At 46.5% G+C, this 22,297-nt stretch overlaps 1 protein-coding gene across 1 annotated transcript in view; it reads right to left on the bottom strand.

Moving 5' to 3' along the window:
- The window catches only part of LOC122806732 (valosin containing protein), a 1,741,209-nt gene that overhangs the window by 1,539,344 nt on the left and 179,568 nt on the right, over positions 1–22,297 (bottom strand). Inside the window, exon 3 of the mRNA XM_044077401.1 lies at positions 17,396–17,568. Coding sequence (XP_043933336.1) covers positions 17,396–17,568 — 173 coding nt within the window. The remainder of the gene's footprint in view (positions 1–17,395; positions 17,569–22,297) is intronic.

Here is a 22,297-nt window from a genome sequence, read left to right as displayed (position 1 = left end):
TCCTGGGTGGCTCACTGGAAAACACTCCTGAGTACCGTGGAACCAAATGATGCTCGTCCTTTAGATGCCATATCCAATTTGTAGTGGGAAATGAAAGTGTGCGGGTTAGACCAAGTAGCCGCAGCACAAATTTCTGATATAGCGAGCTTGGAATGAAAGGCTATAGAGGTAGCCATAGCTCTGGTAGAATGAGCTTTGATAGATGATGTAAGTTGTTTATTCGAAGAAGAGTAGGCCTGAGTTATGCAATCTCTGATCCATTTTGAGATTGTAGCTTGTGATGGTTTGACCCAATTTATTATCTGAGAAGGACACAAACAACTGGTCTGACTTACGAAGTTGCTGAGTCCTGTCTAAATAGAAGCGTAATTGCCTGTGAACATCCAATTTATGGAGAGTGTATTCAGCTTCATTAGAGAATTTTGGAAAGAAAACTGGTAGCTCTAGAGATTGTTGAAGACAGAAAGTAGAACAGACTTTTGGGACAAAGGATGGATTAGGCCTAAGTGATACTCTATCCTTGTGGAAAATCAAGTACGGTGGTTTAATAGACAGGGCTTGAAGCTCTGAGACTCTTCTTGCAGAGGTAATAGCCACTAAGAATGCCGTTTTCCAAGACAGATATTTTAGTTCGCATGTAGCAGCCGGTTCAAAAGGGGGAGATGTTAATGCACGAAGCACCAAATCAAGATCCCACGGAGGTGCAGGATGAAAAACTGGTGGTCTTAAACTGGCACCTTTAATGAACGTTTTGCATAGTCTGCTGCTCATCAAAGGAGGATCCGTGGATTCATGGAATTTAGATATAGCAGCTAATTGGACTTTAATAGTTGAGACAGAAGATCCCTGATTAAACAGGGAAGTTAAGAATTTCAAAACCTCTGGGACAGGAGCAGTGATAGGGTCTAAGCCCTTGAGTTGAGCCCAGATAGCAAACCTCTTCCACTTACTGAGGTACAATTTGTTAGTGGTGGGTTTGTGGGTCAAGATAAAATGTGAACAACTTCCGGGTCTAGTGAGTGCCTTCTAACTAAAGTTGGAAGTGGAGGAACCAAGCTGTTAATCTTAGAGATTGAAGGGACTGATGCCAATGTCCCGACTGATGGATTAGCAAATCCGGGATCAGGTCTAAGGTCCACGGATCGTCCACTGCATGCTTTTTCAGGTAAGGAAACCATATCTGACGAGGCCAGTATGGGGCAATCAGAATCATTGAAGACCCCAGTTGAGAAGCTTTTGAATAACTTTTGGAAGGAGTGGAATTGGAGGAAAGGCATAAAGTAGCCCTGTTGGCCAAGGTTGTGCTAGAGCATCCATGGCTGGTCCTCCCTGATGTGGAATCAAGGAGAAGAACCTCTGGCACTTGGTGTTTTGTGGAGTTGCAAATAGGTCGCAGCACGGCGTCCCCCATCTCTTGAAAACCTGGGCTGCTACTGTGCAGTTTAGAGACCATTCGTGAGGAGATAGAATTGTCCTGCTTAATTTGTCCGCCAATATATTTGACTTTCCCGGGATGTGGGTCGCTACCAAGAAGCGGTTGGTAGCTACCGCCCATTCCCACACTCTCATGGCCTCTCTGCAAAGGGGGTACGATCTGGTCCCACCTTGTTTGTTCAGATACCAAACCACCGACATGTTGTCTGTGTGGATGGCGATGATGCCCTGAGGAAGAAACTTGTGTAAGGCCTGTAAGGACAGAAGTACAGCCCTCATCTCCAACACGTTGATGTGGAGAAGAGCTTCCGGAAGCCAGGAGCCCTGAACTAGCCTGCCCAGACAATGCCCCCCCCACCCTGTCTGGGAGGCATCTGTCGTCAGGGTAACCACTGGAGGGGGGAGAACAAAGGGTTTTCCCTGATCCAAGTTGGATGTCTGAAGCCACCAGCGAAGGTCCCTTTGCATATTTCCGTAATCATGATGTGATGATTGAGGGGAAGATCCTGAAAGGACCATTGAGTTGACAAGAGCCACTGAAGAATCCTCATGTGTAATCTTGCTAGAGGAACTAAAAGAACCGTGGCAGACATTGAGCCTAAGACCTGTAGGACCATCCTGGCTGGGGCTTTGGATCTCGAGATTAGAGCTTGAACTTGGCCCTGTAAAGTTCGGATCCTTTCGGCAGGAAGAAATACGCGATCAATCTTGAGTCTATCTCTGCTCCTATAAACTTTATGTTGAGAGGGCAGCAAGACAGACTTTGACCAATTGAATGTAATCCCTAGGGAAACACCCAGGAGATGGTGGCTTTGAAGTTGTCCATTAGTAGATGCCTGGTGGTGGCAGTCAGGAGCCAGTCGTCGAGATAGGGAAACACTTGGAATCCAAGACTTCTCAGGTGAGCCGTCACTACTGCCAAACACTTGGTGAACACCCTGGGGCTGTGGTGAGACCAAAGGGCAGAGCACAAAATTGGTAATGACTGACTCCCAGGCTGAAGCGCAGATACCTTCTGGACGCCTGATGTATCGGTATGTGATAATAGGCGCCTTGAGGTCTATGGAGCACATCCAAACATCCTTCTCCAACAACGGGAGAATGGATTGTAACGTGACCATTCGAATTTGGATTTCGTGACGGATTGGTTCAGTCTGCTGAGATCCAATATTGGTCTCAGGTCCCCTGTCTTTTGGCACTAAAAGAACCTGGAGTAATTTCCTGATCCGATCTGGTCTGTGGGGACCGGTTGGATGACTCCTTTTTCTAGCAGCTTTAAAGCTTCTGCGGCTGCTATTTCCCTTTGACTGGGTGGTGGGTCCGGGATTCTCTTGGACGGGGGTGAGTATTTGAATGGGATGGAGTAACCTCCGGCAATGATCCGAAGCACCCATCTGTCCTGAGTGATTGACTCCCAGGCATTTAGGTGCTTGGCGAAACGACACCCGACTGGCTCCGAGCAGCACAGCCGGGCAATCCCTCATGACGTGTGGGAGGCTGAAGAGCCACGAAAGGACTCGCGGTCTCCAGAATTGCGGGCCCTCTGCCGCCTCTGGGACGGCGTCTCCTGAAAAATTTCCCGCCCTCTGCCTCTGGGCGGGAATCTTCCTGCTGTTGGGAGAAAAACTTGCGAGATTTTGAACCACATTTTCCCTCCTTTAGCCTTGGGGTAAGGCCGAAAGGGAGTGGAATAACGGGCACCAACGGCAGATAAAGTTTTTCCCTCTTGCTCACAGCGGGTAAGGGTGTCTTTCACCTTGGGTCCAAACAATGAGGACCCATCAAAGGGAGCGTCGGCGAAGGAAGACTTGAAGGCCTCCATGAACTGACACAAGCGGAGCCAGGCTTGTCTCACGAGAGCCACGCCTGTGCCTGCCGCTCTACCCGCCCCTTGCCGCATAGGAAATGAGCCTCATGGACGAGTTAGAAATTGACGTAAGGATAGCCAACTGAGAGCTAACGGACTGGGCTAGCTGCTCAGGTAGGTTACCCGAGAGGGAATCTGACAACTCCTTGACCAGATCCCTCTGAAGCCTTGTAAAATGTGCCAAATAGTTCAGAGACCTTAAGGTAAAGGCCGCTGAAGTCAGGGTGCGCTTCCCGTACCTATCCATACTCCTAGACTCCTTATTAGGAGGATGGATAGACGTTGAAGCCTCTGCCACGTCCTGTTGTGTAGCAGATGCCACCACCATGGCATCTACAGCCACGCCTTTAGTAAGGAACTCCTTCTCGGGGGGAGCAGATAAGAATTTATTTGGACGAGAAGGAACTGGTTCCACGGTGTCTGGATGTTCCCACGCCCTTCGACAAACTAAATCCAGAAGCTCGAAGGGCGGAGACACCCAGGAGGCGGAGGGCTGAGCCCCAAAGGCCTTGAGGAGCACTGATTCGTCAGCAGAGGGGGGTTTGGATATCCAGCCGCCTCGTTGTTTGAGGATCTCTAAGATGTCTGCAAATGAGACATCATCCGAGGACGACTTCGGGGACCCCTCCGCATCATCCATATCAGTGTCCGATGTAATAGACTCGGGGGAGTCCACGTGCTTCCTCTTGCACGATCTCTTCCTTGGGGGTTCCTCTGAGGACAACTCCGAAGAACCCTCAGGAGGAGGGGAACCCCCACTGGGGGTAACCTCAGGCCTCGGGGCTCCGCTGGCTACGGACAGGGGAACTGCCAAAGACCCAGTCTCCACGCCCAGGGAAGGTGCTGGTAAAACCGGAGAGATGGCCGAAGAGGACTTGGCCAAGGCACTCCTCATGGCCCTGAAAGCCGGACCCCCAGAATCCTGGGAGTGTCCGGTCTCCGGAGCCATGATAGTCGACGGAAGTCCCGCAGCCGAAGCACCGAGAGGGAGGCTCGGAACCGAAAGCATAGGTCCCGAAACATCACCCTCGGGTCCAGCCGAAGAAGTCCGCGTACCAAACTCGGACCCGAGGGCCCGGGTTGGAGTAAGGGTCGGAGCCGACCCTGAGATCTCCACCGGCTCCAACAGCACCTGCTCCGACGGAGCCGAAGCAGTCGGAGGAGGAATGGCAATGGGGTGGGCCATGGTCATCGGCTCCGAAGCCAACTGGGTCGGAACCGAAACAAATTTTGGAAGACTGGGGACTGGAACAGTCTTTGGAGCACCCTGTCTATATCAGAATCCGACATCCTCTAAGACCGAGAGGAAACAGAACGGGTTCGAGAAGGCCTCTCCATCGGCCCCAAGGGACTAGGGGACCGGCTCCGAGGCGACTCGATGAGAATCGGCGCCGAGGAAATACTCACACCAGATTCCATCGGTGCCGAGGAAGACCGGCGCCGAGGAGGAAGTGTCTGAGCGGGCGACCCTTGTCGGCTCCGAGAGCAGTGGAGCCGAAGGTGACCCGCCTCGATGCCCCAGCCATCGGCTCCGAAGCCAGAGGAGTCGATACTGGTGGCATCGAGGCAGACCGTTCCGACCTCGGCTCCAAGTCTTTGGAGCCAAGGAGAGGCCTGCCTAGGTCTCTTGGCAGTCGGATCCGACGGACTGGTCGGAACCGAAGCCCTTTTCTTTGGCAGGAGCGGAGAGGATGCCAAGGCTTCTTCAAAAGAGGGTTTAATTAACCCTTAAGTATCAATTTATTTTTCCTCTCCTGGAGGACCCTTGAGGAAAAAGCGTGACATACGCTGCATGACTCCTGCAAGTGCTTTGCCCCTAGACAATATACACAGAGCAAATGATCATCAGTAACAGACATCTTAAAAGCACATTTCGAACATTTTTTAAAGCCCGAAGGCCTAGGGGTTTGAGACATGATGTTAAACAACTTCTGACAGGAAATTAACTATATAGATATAGATTCGCTTGTGACAAAAAAACCAAGGCTTACAGTAATAGTTTAAAACACAAACCTTAGCTGTAAAGACAGGGAACTCTAAACCACTAAGGCTTGAGACCCTGGAAAGTTTACAAAGGTTGACCGGAAAGGCCCTGGATTGTAAGGGGGGCCGAAACAAACTCAACCCAATCACACACAACAAATTTCACAATTCAAACGTACACAAAGGAGCGATAGCCGTTAAAACAGCTTTTGTGATATAAAAGAGCAAAAAACTGACAGAAAAAGTAGTTAGTAAAAGCTACTCAGCCCAGCCAGCTCGAGACCACGTCTTCGCAGGGAAGCGGCAAACGAGATCTGGGGGACTGGTGGTGGTGCATCCTGGGATATAGTAAGCTCAGCCAATAAGAGACTTCGCTCTTTGGCATAAGCGTGCCGAGTCGGAGCCGAGGGATCGGCTCCGAACCCATCATTCAGAATGTAGGCGAGATAGGATCACATAACATTCATTGTTTCCAGGTCCTGAGAATGTTGACACCATAGGCTTTTTAGATACCACTGGAGTTTCCTCATATGCAGTCTTGCATATGGAATTAGTAGAATGCAAGAGGCCATGAACCCCAGGGCTTGCAGAATTTCTTTCAGATAGCTGGGTCTTTGTGGCCAGTAGTCTGAAGTAGGTGGTCAAATAAACTTGTTTCTCTGGAGTGAGAAAAGCCATCTGGTAAGTTGTGTTCAAGCTTGCTCCCAGGAATACAATCTGTTGGCAGGGTACTAAGTGAGATTTATTTTGTTTATGGTGTACCCCAGTGAGGTTAGAAGTTTCTTTACAAATGCCAGATGTTTTAATAGCAAGTCCTGACTGTCTGAATCAGACAATCGTCCAAGTATGGTGTATATTTGGATATTTTGCTGCCTGCAAAACGCAATGACTGCAGCTAGACACTTTGTGAATACCCTGGGTGCAGTAGTTAAGCCACAGTAGTTAAGCCAAAGGGAAGTGCAGAGAACTGAAAGTGCATGGAGCCTGCCCTGAAGCGTAGGTATTTCCTGCAAGATTCCCTTACTGGAATGTGCAGGTAAGCTTCCTTTAAGTCTGAGGTTGCCAACCAGGCATCTTTGCCTAGCATAGGAAGCAGCTGTTGAGTTAGCATTTTGAATTTTGGGATTACCAACAAAGGTGTTTAGAATTGAGAAGTCCAGGATAGGATGCTAGGAGCTGTCTTTTCTGGGTACCAGGAAAAGTCTTGAGTAAAAACCTTGCCCCCTTTCTTCTGCTGGGACAGGTTCAATAGCTCTGATACTTGGAAGAGAGAACCCGTTGAGCCTCTGCCCAAAGATTTGGGGGTAGTCTGGCCAACCGTTTGGGGGTGGTAGGGTGTGGAAGTGGAATCTGTATCCTTGGGAAACTATATTCAAACCCCATTTGTCCTGAGTAATGAGTTCCCAGTTTTTTGCATGCAGGGCGAGCTTTCCTCCTAAGGGAGCAGGCAGTTGAGCAGGGCTTGAAAGGGTTAAGGTAAAGTCTTTGTGCCATTTTTTCGTAGAAGGGGTGTCTTACTACTCAGTGCTTTGGAAATGGGAGCCCCCTACTGCTTAGGGCTGTACATAGCCTGAGACTAACCTAGGTGCCTTTTGTTCCTGGGTTTGGGCTGAGAAGGCCTGAAGAGACTGAAAATGACCAATTCTTTGAAGGCCAATGCCTACTAAATCTAGGAGGCTGTACTTGCAGGTAATATTTAACAGTTTGCATAGATTTAGCATTTTCCTCCATCTTTTAGAGGACTTCTGCTTTGTTGCCAAACAGGTGGTCTTGGTTTAAGGGAGCATCCAGTAATTTAGCTTTAACATGACCTGGCGCGTTTTGCTCCTTAAGCCAAGTACAGTCAAGGATAAACAATTTTCTGTTTAAGGAGACCCATAATATGATGCTGGTATTGACCTGGTGGTGGAATGAAGTACAGGAGAGTATACAGAGAAAGAGGTTGGCGAAGAAGTGGGGATTGTCAGAGATGAAGAAAGTAGACAAGAGTATAAGGAGATGAGGTGCATGGCAAAGAGGTGGCGAGGGTTAAGGATAAGGCGTATGAAGAGCTGTATGAAAGGTTGGACACTAAGAAGGGAGAAAAGGACCTGTACAGATTGGCTAGACAGAGGGACCGAGCTAGTAAAGATGTGCAGCAGGTAAGGGTGATAAAGGATAATGAGGGAAATGTACTCAAGTGAGGAGAGTGTGTTGAGCAGATGGAAAGTACTTTGAGGGGCTGATGGAGAATGGGAGGGAGAGAAGGTTGGATGATGTGCGGACAGTGAATCATGAAGTGCAATGGATTAGCAAGGAGGAAGGATGGCTATGAAGAGGATGAAGAATGGAAAGGCTGCTGGTCCAGATGACATACCTGTGGAAGCATGGAGGTGCTTAGATGAAATGGCAGTGGAGTTTAACTAGATTATTTAATGGAATCTTGGAAGTGAGAGGATGCCGGAGGAATTTAGAAAAAGTGTTTTGGTACCGATTTTTAATAATAAGGGTGATGTGCAGAGTTGTAGTAACTAGAGGGAATAAATTAGTCACAGCATGAAGTTATGGGAAAGAGTAGTGGAAGCTAGGTTAAGAAGGGAGATAATGATTAGTGATCAGCAGTATGGTTTCATGCCAGGAAAGAACACTACAGATGCAATGTTTGCTCAGTGTTGATGGAGAAGTACAGAGACTGTCAGAATGAGTGGCATTGTGTCTTTGTGGACTAGGAAATCATATGACAGGGTGCCTAGAGAAGAGTTGTGGTATTGTATGAGGAAGCCGGGAGTGTCAGAGAAGTATTAAGAGTGGTACAGGATATGTACAAGGGTAGTGTGACAGCGGTGAGGTCTGCAGTGGGAGTGACGGATGCGTTTAAGGTGGAGATGGGATTACATCAAGGATCAGTTCTGAGCCCTTTATTTGCAATAGTGATGACAGGTTGACAGACGAGATCAGACAGGAGTCCCCGTGGACTATGAAGTTTGCAGATGACATTGTAATCTGTAATGGGAGTAGGGAACAGGTGGAGGAGACCCTGAAGAGGTGGAGATGTACTCTAGAGAGAAGAGGAATGAAGGTCAGCAGGACTAAGACAATGTCTGTGTGAATGAGAGGGAGGAATAGAGGAATGTGAGGATGCAGGGAGTAGAGGTGGCAAAGGTGGATGAGTTTACGTACTTGGGATCAACAGTTCAGAGTAATGGTGAGTGTGGAAGAGAGGTGAAGAAGAGTGTTGAGTGATTTGTGACAGACTAGTACCACTAAGAGTGAAAGGGAAGGTCTACAAGAGGATAGTGAGACCAGCTATGTTATATGGGTTGGAGACTGTGGCACTGACAAAAAGGCAGGAGTCAGAGATTGACGTGGCAGAGCTGAAGATGTTAAGATTTGCACTGGGTGCGACTAGGATGGACAGGATTAGGAATAAGTGTATTAGAGGGTCAGCCCAGGTTGGAAGATTTGGAGACAAAGCCAGAGACACAAGATTACGTTGGTTTGGACATGTGCTGAGGAGGGAAGCAGAGTATATGGGAAAAAGATGCCAAGGATGAAGCTGCCAGGTAACAGGAAAAGAGGAAGGCCTAAGATAAGGTTTATGGATGTGGTGAGAGCACGATGCAGAGGACAGGAAGAAATGGAAACAGTTGAGCCACTGTGGCGACCCCTAAAGGGAGCAGGAGTGAGTGAGTACCAAAAGAAAAATCTTCTAGAGGTGAAGCAGAGGGAATGGAATCCTCTGCATCAGAATCCTCATAGGTAGATTAGGGCAAATCCTGGTAATCAGAAGAAACAGAAATATCAGATTCCTGATCAGAATAAGGAAAAATCAGTACTAGGTCTCTTATAGGGGGAAGGTTGGCTTCCCCTAATTAAAGTAATAAGGTCTTCAGCCATTCTAAGCATTTATTTAGTCATATGGGCCTGGCATGCAGTTTGGATGTCAGTTTCCTAGGTGTGGTGCGAGTTTTAGGCTTGGATGAAGAAGATGGCGTTTGTTTAAAATGCAAGTCTGTAGGCCTGAATACACCCTCAGAAGCCAGTGCCTGCACAGTGGCTCCGGACCCATCCAAGGTAGAGACATCCGCAGGTTCCATAGTCGAAGCAGCATCTCGCGGCATACCAGACTCAGAATAGGTCTCAGTAGAGACCTGCGAATCTGAAGTAGTACGTATCAGGGGCAGCAAAAGCGCCTCACTCAGTACCGGCAGACTGGTGATTAGCTTAACAAAAGCGTCATCGGCAGTTTTGGACCTATGCAGTCTGTCTCTGTCTATCCTCAAGTTTTTTCGGAAGATCGTTAGTCGGATGGCTTACTGAAGCCATTTTGGAGTATGGATACAGAGTACCAAAATAATTTGCTGCAAATATAGCCTGACGACGAATAGTTCAGGAAGTGAACAATGCACAAAACCAACAGTGAGGGACGTCGTGGTCTTGGCCTAAGCAAGGAATGCACTACGAACGAAAATCTTTAAGTATTTGCTTTCCACATGTAAGACAATTGTTGACTTTTACGGACATAGATTAGAGCAAGACAAAGGATCCCCAACAGGGTACTTAGCTTTTTTTGAAGACTTCGGTTCAGAAACTCAAAAATTTCAGGAGTTGGCCGACCGGCACTTGCGAACTGCTTCTGCTTCGGGCACCACACTACAAGAAAGACTGATGTCATGGCATCGGTTGCATGTTTTATACCCCTGACAATCTAACGTCATGGAAGAGACAGCATCCGACAGGAATCAAAGACTCTGGTATTCAGACCAGCTGAGGGCTAGCTGCAGGCAGATAACCCAAATGTGATGACTGCAACAGTGAAACATGAAGAACATCCAAGGGTAAATCCCATGCAGTGCTGGGCTCCTTAAACGGTGGCCTTCGCATAAAGGTTCCTTTCAAAAAGGCCTTGCACAGTCTACGCAGCAGAAAAGACCCATCAAAACCAAAATGAAAGTTGGATATCACAGCTAGATGTCCTCTAATGGTGATAGCTGAAGAGCCAAACTGATAGATGGACATGTCAAATTCTAAAACTGTTATCCACAGGAGCTGCATAAAACAGTCAGTATTAAATGTCAAGAGCCCATCTGGAAAATTTTCTTTTTTTACTATGGTACAGTTTTCTAGTTGAAGGCATGTGATGAGCTAAAATGATTTGTCAGACTGGTGATGCAAGAAAAAAGCCTGGCAATTGGAGAAGCCACGCAGTCAGCTTGAGATACTGGAGACTCGGATGAACCGTTCCTTCTGGGTGAGAGGACAGATCTGGAACTGGTCCAGAATGCAAGGATTCTGAAGTAAATGAGGCCAAATGAAGGAAACCATACAGGTCGAGGCCAGAATGGGGAAATGAGGATTATTGTGTTAGACCTTTTGGCTTTCTTTAGAAACAGACTTGGAGTCGGAGGAAAGGCATACAAAAAGACCAGGGAGCCAATCGTGGAGAAGAGCATCTCTGGGTGACTTCCTCTAAGGGGGGGATTGGGGCAAAGTGCTGCACTTGTTGTTCAGGAGGGAAGCAAACAAGTCACAGCAAGGTTGGCCTCAGTGACAGAAAATCTCTTCCCCCACTATCAGATTGAGACCCCATTCCAGGCATCAAGATAGTTCTGCTCAGCTTGTCCGCCATCACATTGGAGCTCCCTAGAATGTGCGTTGCTGTTAGAAAACGGTTGGAAGAAAAATCGCCCATTGCCAAACTCAGGGCTTCTCCACAAAGCAGATATGTTCCCCCTTGTTTGTTGATATACCAGACTACAGACATGTGGTCCATCTGAATTGCCACCGTTCTTAAGAGGAGGGCATCTTGAAATGCTTGCAGTGCTGAGAGCACCGCCCTCATCTCCAGAACAGCGATGTGCAAACTGGTCTTCATTTGGGACCACGTACCTTGGACTGTCCCCTCCCAGATAATGCCCCCACCCTATCTGGGAAGCATCCATGGTCACTATGGCTTAGGGCTGCAGGAGGAGGAATGGGCGGCCCGAAAGATTCTCACTGGAATGGAGCCAGCAAGACAGGTGGTGTTTGCAATGATTGATCAAGATGTGATGAGACATCCGGTAATCCAGTAATGACCATTGAGAGGCTAGAAGCCACTGAAAAATCCACGTGTAATATCTGGCTAGGGGAAACAAGGTAATAGAGGCTGCCATCAACCCTAGAGCCGGCAGAAAGAGCCTCACTAGAACACTTCTGTGCTGAATAATGTGGTTTACTTGTGATATGATTTTATGTAATCTTTTTAATAGGAGTGATGCTATTCCCGTGACCGTGTTTAATAAGTCTCCAATAAATTCCAGCTGTCGAGTGGGTTCCAGATGCAACTTCATAACTTACTAGGATGCTTAAGGTAGTGTAAAGATGAAGGGTGAAAACTCTTGCTCTTACGAGTTGATGCCTGGTGGTAACGGTAAGGAGCCAGTTGTCAAAATATGGAAAAACTAAACCCTAGCAGTCTGAGATGAGTTGCTAACACTGCCATGCATTTGGTGTCATGCTGGGGGCTGTGATGAGACCAAAGGATAATGTTCTGAACTGACCGTGACTGGCTCCCAGCTGGAAGCACAGGAATCTTTTGGAGTGTTTGTCCATTTTTGTGTGACAATACGCATACTGAAGATCTATTGAGCACAGCCAGTCATTTTCCAAAATTGACTGTACCAAGACCACCCAAGAACTTGGTTTGCTGAACTGACTTGCTGAACTGGCTGAGAATCAAGATGGATCTCCAATCCTCCATCTTTTTGGAGACTAAAAGGAATAAAGTAAAATCTGGATCCTTTCTGGTCTGGGGGACTTGGATAACTCTCGTCTAGCAGTTTTTGAATTTCTACGACTGCCGCCTCCTGTGACTGGGTGGAATATCTGAGAGTCCTCTGTATTTTCAGGTTGGTTGTAAGGAGAATGAACCTCTGGAAATGATCTCCTGCACCCATCTGTCCATAGTCATTTGTAGCCAGGCAAATTGGTGCAGGGATAATAGTCCACACACTGCATCCAGAGGAAGGCAACTGGGCCTTTAGGCAGCACTGGTAGGAGTTGAGAAAATCTCTGGACCCCTGATTCTGCGGGCCAAGTCGGCCTCTAGAACAGTATCCCATTGTTACCCCCCCCCAGGAGAAGTCCTTGACACACAGGTCCTGGAAAGGCCCTTGGGACTTTCTGAACCATAGCCTCTCACTTCTATGGTTCCTACAGCAGGGCTGTTAAGTGGAGAAGCGTATGCCCACATCAGTCTCTTCCTAGCTTTCTCACATCTCGCTAGGAGCATCTTTCACTCTGGGTCCAAACAGGGATGATCCATCAAACAGAGCATTGACGAAGATTTAAATGGCTCCGCAAGGTCACAAGTGCATCCAGGCATGTCTAATGGCCAAGCCTGAACCTGCTGGCCGTCATCCCTTCAGTTGTATGAGCAATAAGCCTCATGGACGAGCTGGCAATCAATTCAAGGGTGGCGAGCTGAGGTGTAACTGTCTTGAACCCCTTCAGCTACTGCTCCTGTGAGTACCTGAAAGTTCTTTAATTAGATCTCTCTGCAACCTAAAGTGTGTCATGTAATTCAAAGACCTGAGAGCGATGAAGTGTAAATGCGCTTCCCAAATCTATCCATAGTCCTAGACTCCTTGCTATGATGGATAGGACGACAAACTTTTTTTTTGTGGCTGCAGCTATCACGGTCATCAACTGGGATACCCTTGGCCCAATGTTGTTTATCCTTAGGGGCAGACAGAATTCCATCAGGTCTCTTGGGGATCAGTTCAATGGAGTCCGGAATCTTCCAGGCAGAGTCAGACAGGTTAGTACCAGAGGCTACAAAGGCTCAGTAGGAGTTGGAGGAATCTGTGTCCATGTCCAAGAACCGGTTCCAGTCCCAAGTTGGCTTGGAGCCAAAGGAGGATGCAATCCCCTCGCCGTCAGCAGCTGATCAACCAGTAGCAATGTCCAATTCCAAAAGACTTAATGGATCAAATGGAAGAAACAGATGGAGACCTAAGAGGTCTCTGTTCCAAGAACTGACTGGGTGGCATATCAGCAAAAGGATCCACTGAGGGCAAATGTGGTCCTTGGTAAGGTTTTTACTAGTAGGCTGCTTTGGTACCAATAAAGCCACTGGTACCAAAGCCCCAGATGTCTGTTCCAAAGATTCTGTTGAGGTGGAATCATCCATGCCTGTAAGTGCAGAAGCCGTTGACACTGAAGGTAGTTTGGTCAATTGTGAAGTTAGTTTCGAGGAGCTTCTCAAAACCAAATTAGATCCGTTTTTAGGTTTGGAAGAGGACAAACTGGCTTCAGTTCTTGCAGCAGAAATGGCCTCTTCAAACTCTTTCAAAAGTCCTTTTAATATTATTTGGTTTCTATGCAGAGTTAAACCTCTGGCGGAGAAACCATGACAGACTGCTTAGTCCTCCTGTGGACTGCGCCAAAGCAATACACAAAAAACATGCCCATCAGAATTGGGCATATTTCTTTCACACTTTTGACACCTCTTGAAGCCAGAGGTGCCCCTAGAAGTCTTGTCAGCCATGCTAGGAAAAAAGGGCCTAACACAGAGCACATACACAAACACAAAAGTTAAGGGATAACTCAAAAAAAAAAATTTTAATAAAAAAACAAGGAGAAAGGAAAGAAATTACCCGCAATGGTAATTAAGAAAACACCATAACAGTAACTAAAGGGAAAGAGTATTAAATAGTATGATAAAAAGCTAGCCAACAGTAGAAAGGAAGAAGGAAGAAAGGCACTTATGCACAGTTAAAAGCTAGACAGTGGAGCGGGTTGAAATAAGAAAGCAAAAGTATGGAGAACTCTACAGAAAAAAATGATAAATTATGTGGGGGGGGCTTACTGAAATACAACCAAAGCACAAGAGATATGTCAGATGCATCTGAAACAAAGCAGCAAATGAGATCAGAGGTAATTTACAGAGGAGCATCACAGGTAGAGCCTAGCTCGAGAGTTTTGGAAGGTGCGAGCTGAAATAAATGGCCAAGTCAGTTCCGAGGCTTGATCACAGCCCGCAGTCAACGATTATGTGAAGCTTGACATCAGATTCTCTATTGGGAGGATGGATAGTGGAACTAATCAGTTTTTTGATTGCCGTTGCCACAGCCATACCATGCACCTAAACCCCCTTGGTCCAAACCTTTGTCTGTAAGGGACGTAATGAATTTATTTGGTATCCGAGGGGTAGGCAAGAGAAACTGGGGTCTCCCATGCCTTTTTAGAAATTGATTCAATACGTTTACCCTAAAGCTGAATCCAAGAGGAGGAAGGTAGAGAACCCAAGGCCTTCAGGTATACAGACTCCTCCAGAGAAGGAGTGGACGGACTGCCAGCTACCTCTGCTTCAATAATTCAAGGATGTTCCCAAAGGAAACCTCGTGACTGTGGGGATCTCTCTTCAAGATCAGGGGGTGACTGACTCCGAGTGAGTATAAATGCTTCCTCTTCCCAAGTCCTCTTCCTAAGGACCTCTTGGACAGGATACTCAGAGGACTTTTGGGAAGAGGGAGGGATACCAACTGTGGTACTCTTTGGCCCAGGTTCTCCCTGTCCCTGTGGAAGAGATGGCCTAGAAGGAAGACACACTGGCTGAACAAAAGGGGTCTGGAGATCTGAAGAATATCCAGTCCAAGAGGCTGGTGAAACCACATCCCTCTTCAGAGCCCCAAAAGCAGTCTGCTCACAAACCAAGCAGGCCTTTGCTTAGACTAGATTTCTTGCCTGATCCAGTCACCCCCTCGGCTCCAGAAGACAGAATGCCAGAGGATAAAGACTGAGCCAAACTCTCCTGAGCCGAAGCCCCGAGGACCAATCCGAAACCCTCTCAGTCTATACACGATCCATGGACCAGACCTGGTGTGAAACAGCTCCGAGGGTCCTCCAACCCCCAACAGAGCAGAAGAACTTGAGACAAACTTCTGATACAAAGGAAAAGTCCTCTGATCAGATGCTGAATGGATATGAATGTTCAAATCTCTCGACTCCGAAGCATGGAAGAAGGTAAGGAAGAGGAATTGGGACAGGAGACTTGGTTGGATCGAAAGGTCAGATCCGACAAAAGCCTGGCCAGCGCCAGAGTGCTTTTGTGCCTTTGTACTACTGTCCACGCCATCATCCAAAAGGCTTCTGATGGACAGAGAAGATAAGGTTGGAGACCTAGGCCTAGATCTGGAGAGGAATAATCTCAACTAATGTCAGACTACCAGTCGGATCAGATCGCGGGGCCTAAGGACCTGACCACTCCAAGGATCTGTCTGAACCAGCCTTAAACATACTCTGATCTGAAGGCCTTGACAGATCCAGTAGTTTCTTTCAGAGTCTAATGGTGGCATTTCTGAGGTTTGGACTGGCTAGAGGACACCGTCTCCGAACCAGCAATGGCTTCAGAGAAATTCAGTTTATGTTCAATCAAGGCCCTTTTGAAGCCGTGACATATGCTACAGTCTTCGTTGAGGTGCAATACCCCCAACACCGTGAATCAGAGGCATTTTCTTGCCATACTTTTTACATTTTGTCTGCTTCATCTCCCATAGCAGACAAGAAAAATTCAGACCACGCGCACACAGCCCACACGCACCGCGATAGAAAGGAAATTAGGAACAATAGTGTTTTATTTATTAAAGACAGGTAAAGGGGAAAGGACAACTGCCAACGATGGTAGTAAAGGATTTAGCAACCACTAAAAGGGGGAGGGAAGGGGCCTACCAGCAATGGTAGTAAAGTTTACTTAAAAAGGTAAAAAGGTAAAAAAGGCTAAAAAGACTAACGAAAATGATAGCGAAAAGTTACACTAAAGAACTAGCAAAAAAAGGAATTACAAGGTAAAAATACAAAGCAAAAACACAATCCAAGCACAAGAGCAAAAGATAACCAATGTTCTTCTCAAAGCAGCAAATGAGATAAGGCAATGCTTTAGGTGCATTCTGGGTAAAGGGGAGGTGCCCAAGAGCAAAGTTTGAGGCCGAGCTTTGGTAATCGCAGAGTCTGATCAGAGGGTTGGATCTGAACCCATCAGTGATAAGTGGAAATTGATATCACATCATTTGTTTACCACGACAGTCAGACTGGGCGGGAATCCATTTTCAGTGGAGGCCCAGGGAGAATATCTCTAAACATTTTTAATTGTGTAGGGAGGTTAAACAGGTTGTACACAACAAAAATCATACCTCAAGTACAGGAGTTGCATGGAACAATGTGTTTAAAAAGTAAGGAACACCAAATACTACACACTAAAAAAAGGGGTTTAGAAAGTAAAAGTAACTGACAAAGTCTAATACATGCACTACAATAATTCAAACAGTGGGAGGGCTGCACACAGGAAGAGAGGGGTGGCAGGACACCTAAATGAACATTATGCAGAAATAATGCAGAGGAGACAACAGGACTGGAGGCTAGACTAGAAGGGGGAGTAGTGACAGCAAGAAGAGTACAGACTAGACAGGTGGGCAGGGGAAGGAGAAGACACCAGGGAGAGGTAGGTCGGGGATGAAGTGTAAGGTAGGCACATGAGAAGGTAGAGGGCTCTATTGTTGCAGAAGAGGAAGTAAAGGAAATTTGTTAAGTGGGTAGCTAAAGGAACATGGATTGATAGTGCGACTGGACAAGAAGATGGGGAGTAGAAGTCTATTAGAGGCAGATCACTTAATGGCCCTGGTGGAGACTAGGACTGACCATCTCGCTGATGACTGGGTGGATCATGAAGACGTAGCTACTCCAGGGTGAGGATAGTCACATCCTCGATCACACACAATGGCCCACAAAGCTTCCAGGACATATGTCAAGCATGTGGGGGAGGCAGGAAAAAATATCCCAGATGCCCAGTAAAGCAGAATGGTTCTGCTTGCTTTTTCCACTCTACACCTCTCTGGAGTTCAACACTGGCTTCAAAGGGGGTGGCATTCAGCCATGGCAGGAGAAGCTAGGCAGCTAATGGGCACATGGAACCATGAATTCCTGAAGCATACCACCAGCATTACTAAAACAATTTAGAGTTTGATAACACCTACTTAAAAAAAAAAAAAAGTGGTTATTTGAGCAGGCATTGCAGGTAGTAACAACAACCTACCTTTGACAATTTACCACACTTTCAAAGAATAGCTAAAAGGCGCATGTCTGAAACCTTACCTTATGACATCTCCTAGTCTGACTCGCAGGTTATTACGAACAACTCTGTTCATCCGGATCTTTTCATCTGAACAGGTGTCATCTGAAAGGACAATACAAACAGCCTCCCGTCTTTTTTTTCCTTTCAGTAATACAGTGTCACCTCTGAAAAGCTGAAGTTCATCCATCTTTGCCTGCAAAACAGGAACCAATAAACTGTTTTTACCTGAAGGATGCATCTAAACTTCTAAACCATGCACAAGAAAATCACACTAGATTTTACATTTTAGTTTTTAAGCTACCAACAGCCGAGTGGGTACACTAGGTTATGGAGAACGAATTACAGCAACTGAATTATTTGCACCACCAAAGACCATTTACTGTTAAAAATCTTGAAAAACGAGATGCTCAAAACTTAAGATTGAGCCAAAATGCTGATCTGCTAGAAACTGAATTGTGCGGGACTGTGGCACAGTGAGGACTGGGGCAAAGATTCTTCCTAATGTGGTATGATTTTTGAGTTAGAATGAGTAGCAAGGGGGTGGAGGCCCCCCCTTGCAAAACGAACTTAGGAGATTCAAGCATTTCGGTTCAATCTTGTAAGTTGAGCTTCTTGTCTTGAGACTATAACAGAACCCTTCTAAGGCATCTGTCGCTTTTCCGCTCTCCCTTAAATGCATGTTGGGACCCACACCAGACAAATGTCACCCTTGCACTATTACTAGACAACCAGGTTAGAAATCTTTCATCTGGCAACCTTTTGACAGCAAAGCTGCACCACAGAATGAGTTTGAGGTCTATGCTACAGAAGTTTGAGAACTCTGCCAAACATACAGAGCACCTGAAAGATGGGGTTTGTGTAATGTTAGAAAGACTGTCAGCACAATATAAGGCTACTGAATCAGAACACCAGTAACCATAAGCTGAACAGGTGGTCTTAAAATTCAGAAAATATTGAGCACAGTTTTGTTGTGCTGTTAATACTGCTGCTCTTCATACAGGTGTCAGAACAAGGCTAACTAGTTTCCTTTTCTCCCTGGGTTAGCTAAACCAGCTTGTGTAGCATATTAATGGAAGACATGTAAACATTCTAACCTGATCTTATTCTCGTTATTGTCAGCCTTTTTTATATCACTACATGAACATTACAGCAATTAATGCATTTTTTTCAACTAAAATGTCTACCCTACAAAAATGTCAGAGAGATTAAATGTATAACTTGTCTACCTTATCTGAATTTAAACTGTTCTTCCTACAAGTATTTTTGGGACTTAATTTTCCCCTATGGTGGGTGGGCTTGGTATAATAGTTGAGGTGCTTTCATCTCACTTCTGAGGCACAGGGCTTTATTCAAGGGAATTTGGCTAGGCTTAAAATGGCACACAATATCAGCTAGCCTAGTACTTAATTATGAACCTACTACATGTCAGAGCAGCTGATGTGCACCAATAATTAAACTTTCCTGTTAAACATTGACTAACATACCAAGAAGGATGAACCTTTAGCTTCACTGCAAGCCATAACCTGGTCTTCTGAAGTTTCAAGTTCTTAAACAGCCTCGAATGCCCTAATGAACCCTCACGTTCAACGGCCTTGAAAGTCCTAATGTATCCTCAATCTGTCTCTTCAGGCTCTTGCTGAAACTCCAAGGAGAAGGGTGTGCCTGATCTGGTGGGAAAGAAGGAAATAAGAAGTTATGTACCTACCATAACGTTCCATGTTAGTTGTCTTCTCTCGCCTTCTTTCTTGCTTGATGGGTTCGGAGCCGATCCTCGGCTCCGACTCGGCACTTGCTTTAGCTCGAGAACTCCTTTTACCAGCTCGAGGCAGCCCCATATCCCATGATGCAAGGCAGTAAGTACCCAGATCTCGTTTGTTGACAAAGGGCAATAACACCAAGCATAAAATACTTCCCAAAGGAAGAAGAAACTTACAGATGGAAAAAGGACCAGGTTGAATGGTCTTTAGCATAATAGTTTCTTATACAAGGTCTGTCCAGGCCAGGGGGAAGGAGGGAGGGTCGCAAGAAAGAAGGCGAGAGAAGACAACTAACATGGAACGTTATGGTAGGTACATAACTTCTTAATGTTAAGTTGTCAATCTCGCCTTCATTCTTGCTTGATGGGACCGGCCCCTAGCACCTCTATCCTGGGTGGCTCAATGGAACAAACTCTTGAGGACTGTAGAGCCAAAACTGGCTCTGTCCCTGGAGGCCAAGTCCAATTTGTAATGGGAAACAAAAGTGTGAGGAGTGGCCCAAGTGGCGCTGCACAAATAGTGTCCAAAGGCAGTCTAGCTTGAAAGGCTGTAGAAGTAGCTAAACTCCTAGTTGAATGTGCTTTAGGTTTTGAGCACAGCTGTTTTCCCCTGATCGTATAAATTTCAGTGATGACGAAGAAAGCCATCTGGACAAAGTCACTTTAGAAACAGGAAGGCCTTTTTATTATCCGCATAGGAAACAAAAAGTTGATCAGATTTTCTAAATTTTTTGTTCTGTCCAAATAATATCTAAGCTGACGGTGGACGTCAAGATAATGTAGCTTTTGTTCAGCTCTATCTGAATAGTTAGGAAAAATACAGGAGATCAATGGATTGATTCAGATTGTTTTTGAAGCGACCTTAGGTAAAAGGATGGATTAGTTCTCAAAGATACTCTGTCTTTGTGAAAAATCAAATAGGGGTCGAACCGAAGAGCATGAAGTTCAGACACCCTCCTGGCAGATGTAATAGCCACTAGGAATAAAGTTATCCAAGAAAGATATTTCAGGGAACAAGAAACAGCTGGCTCGAAGGGGGGAAGAATCAAGGATGTCAGCACTAAATTTAGATCCCACTGAGGAGGAGGATTCCTGATTGGAGGCTTTAGTAGGAAAATTCCTTTCAAGAAGGCCCTGCAGAGCCTATGGGACATAATATTATGATCTGCTATCCCAACATGAAAATTAGAAATAGCAGCCAACTGAACTCTGACTGTGGAAGAAGAGGAGCCTGCATGAAAAATCTCTGCTAAGAAGTCCAGAACTGCCTGAACAGGAGCAGTAAAGGATCAATATTTTGGGCCTTAGCCCAATAAGAGAAACGTTTCCATTTGCTTGTGTAAATCCTCCTGGTAGAGGATTTTAGTGAAGCTACTATGATATCTCTAACTGGGTTAGAGATCAAAGGAAGCCTGGCTAAGGAAGGAAGTGGAGCAACCATGCTGTGAGGTTGAGAGAAGGGATTGACCGGTGCAGCTGACCGGATTGGTGAATCAGTAGATCTGGCACTGGGTCCAGATGCCACGGCTGCACCAAAAGGTGATGGAGGAACGGGAACCAAACTTGTCGAGGCCAGTAAGGGCAATGAGAATCAATTTGGCTCTCAAAACGGTAGCTTTCTGGATCACCTGAGGGATCAGAGGAAAAGGGGGGAAGGCATAAAGAAGTCCCTGGGGCCAATCCTGGGTCAGAGCGTCTCTGGGGGGATGGCCTGATAGAGGGAAGAGGCTGAAGTCTGGACATTTGCTGTTTTGGGGAGTAGCAAAAAGATCGCAACATGGACGACCCCATTCCAGAAAAATCTCTTCCGCTATGGATTGCTTGAGAGACCACTCGTGAGGCATGAGAATAGCTCTGCTCAATCTGTCCGCTATAATGTTGGTTTTCCCAGGGATATGCGTTGCTACCAGAAACCGATGAGAGGAGATCGCCCATTGCCATAGTCTGAGCGCTTCTCGACACAAGGGGTAGGACTTGGTTCCGCCCTGTTTGTTGATATACCAAACTACAGACATGTTGTCTGTGTGGACTGCAATTGTCCCTACGGGAAGAAAGTCGTTGAGGGCTTGCAACGTTAAAAGCACTGCTCATATCTCCAGGACATTTATGTGCAAATGGTACTCGAACGGTTGCCACGTCCCATGAACCATCCTGCCCTGATAATGACCCCCCCACCCGATCAGGGAGGCATCCGTGGTGACAGTGGCTATCGGGGACGGAGGTACAAAGCACCTGCCTTGGTGAACCTGAGACTATGTGATCCACCAAGCAAGATGTTCTTTGCATGTTTGTGTCACCAGAATCTGGTGACGCATTGGGAGTTGCTGGTATGACCACTGTGTGAACAGCATCCACTGAAGGAGGCGCATGTAGAATCGAGCCAGGGGAAGAAGAGTAATGGCCGCAGCCATGAGACCTAATACTTTTAGAACCATTCTGGCCTGTACTTTCTTGCTGGCCAGAATGATCCTGACATGAGTCTGGATGTCTGAAACTCTTTGTTCTGTAAGGGTAGCTGACATCCGAACAGTGTTTAAGTTTCGCCTATGAAGGTAATAGACTGGCAGGGCGATAAGAATGACTTTTCAAGTTGACTGAGATGCCCAAATGAGAACAAAGGTCTATTGTGTAATCCCTGGCTTGTATAAGCTGATGCCTGGTGGTGGCTGACAGGAGCCAGTCGTCGAGATACGGAAACACCTGGAATCCTTGTCGTCTCAGGTGAGCCGTGACCACTGCCATGCATTTGGTGAACACTCTGGGGCTGTAGTGAGACCAAAGGGCAGGGCTCTGAACTGGAAATGACTGGACCCCAGCCGAAAGCGGAGAAATCTCCTGGAGAGTCTGTGAATTTTGATGTGATAGTACGCATCCTGAAGATCTATTGAGCACATCCAGTTGTCCTTCTGTAAGAAGGGCAGAATTGACTGAAGAGTGACCATTCGGAATCTTGTCTTCCTGACAGACTTGTTGAGTCTGCTGAGATCCAATATTGGTCTCCAGTCTCCCGTCTTTTTGGGGACCAAAAAGAACCTTGAGTAGATTCCGGGCTCTGAATGGTCTATTGTAACTGGCTGAATGGCTCTTTTTTGCAGTAGTTTTGTGATTTCTAACTCTGCAATGTCCCTTAGACCGGGTGGTACATCTGGAAGGGAACTTGAGGGGA

The sequence above is a fragment of the Protopterus annectens genome, chromosome 1.part1 (genome assembly GCF_019279795.1).
Source record: "Protopterus annectens isolate FY-2018-M chromosome 1.part1, PAN1.0, whole genome shotgun sequence".
Taxonomy (NCBI): Eukaryota; Metazoa; Chordata; order Ceratodontiformes; family Protopteridae; genus Protopterus; species Protopterus annectens.
Note: the sequence above shows the minus strand (reverse complement) of the source record. Positions and strands in the feature narration are given on the sequence as shown.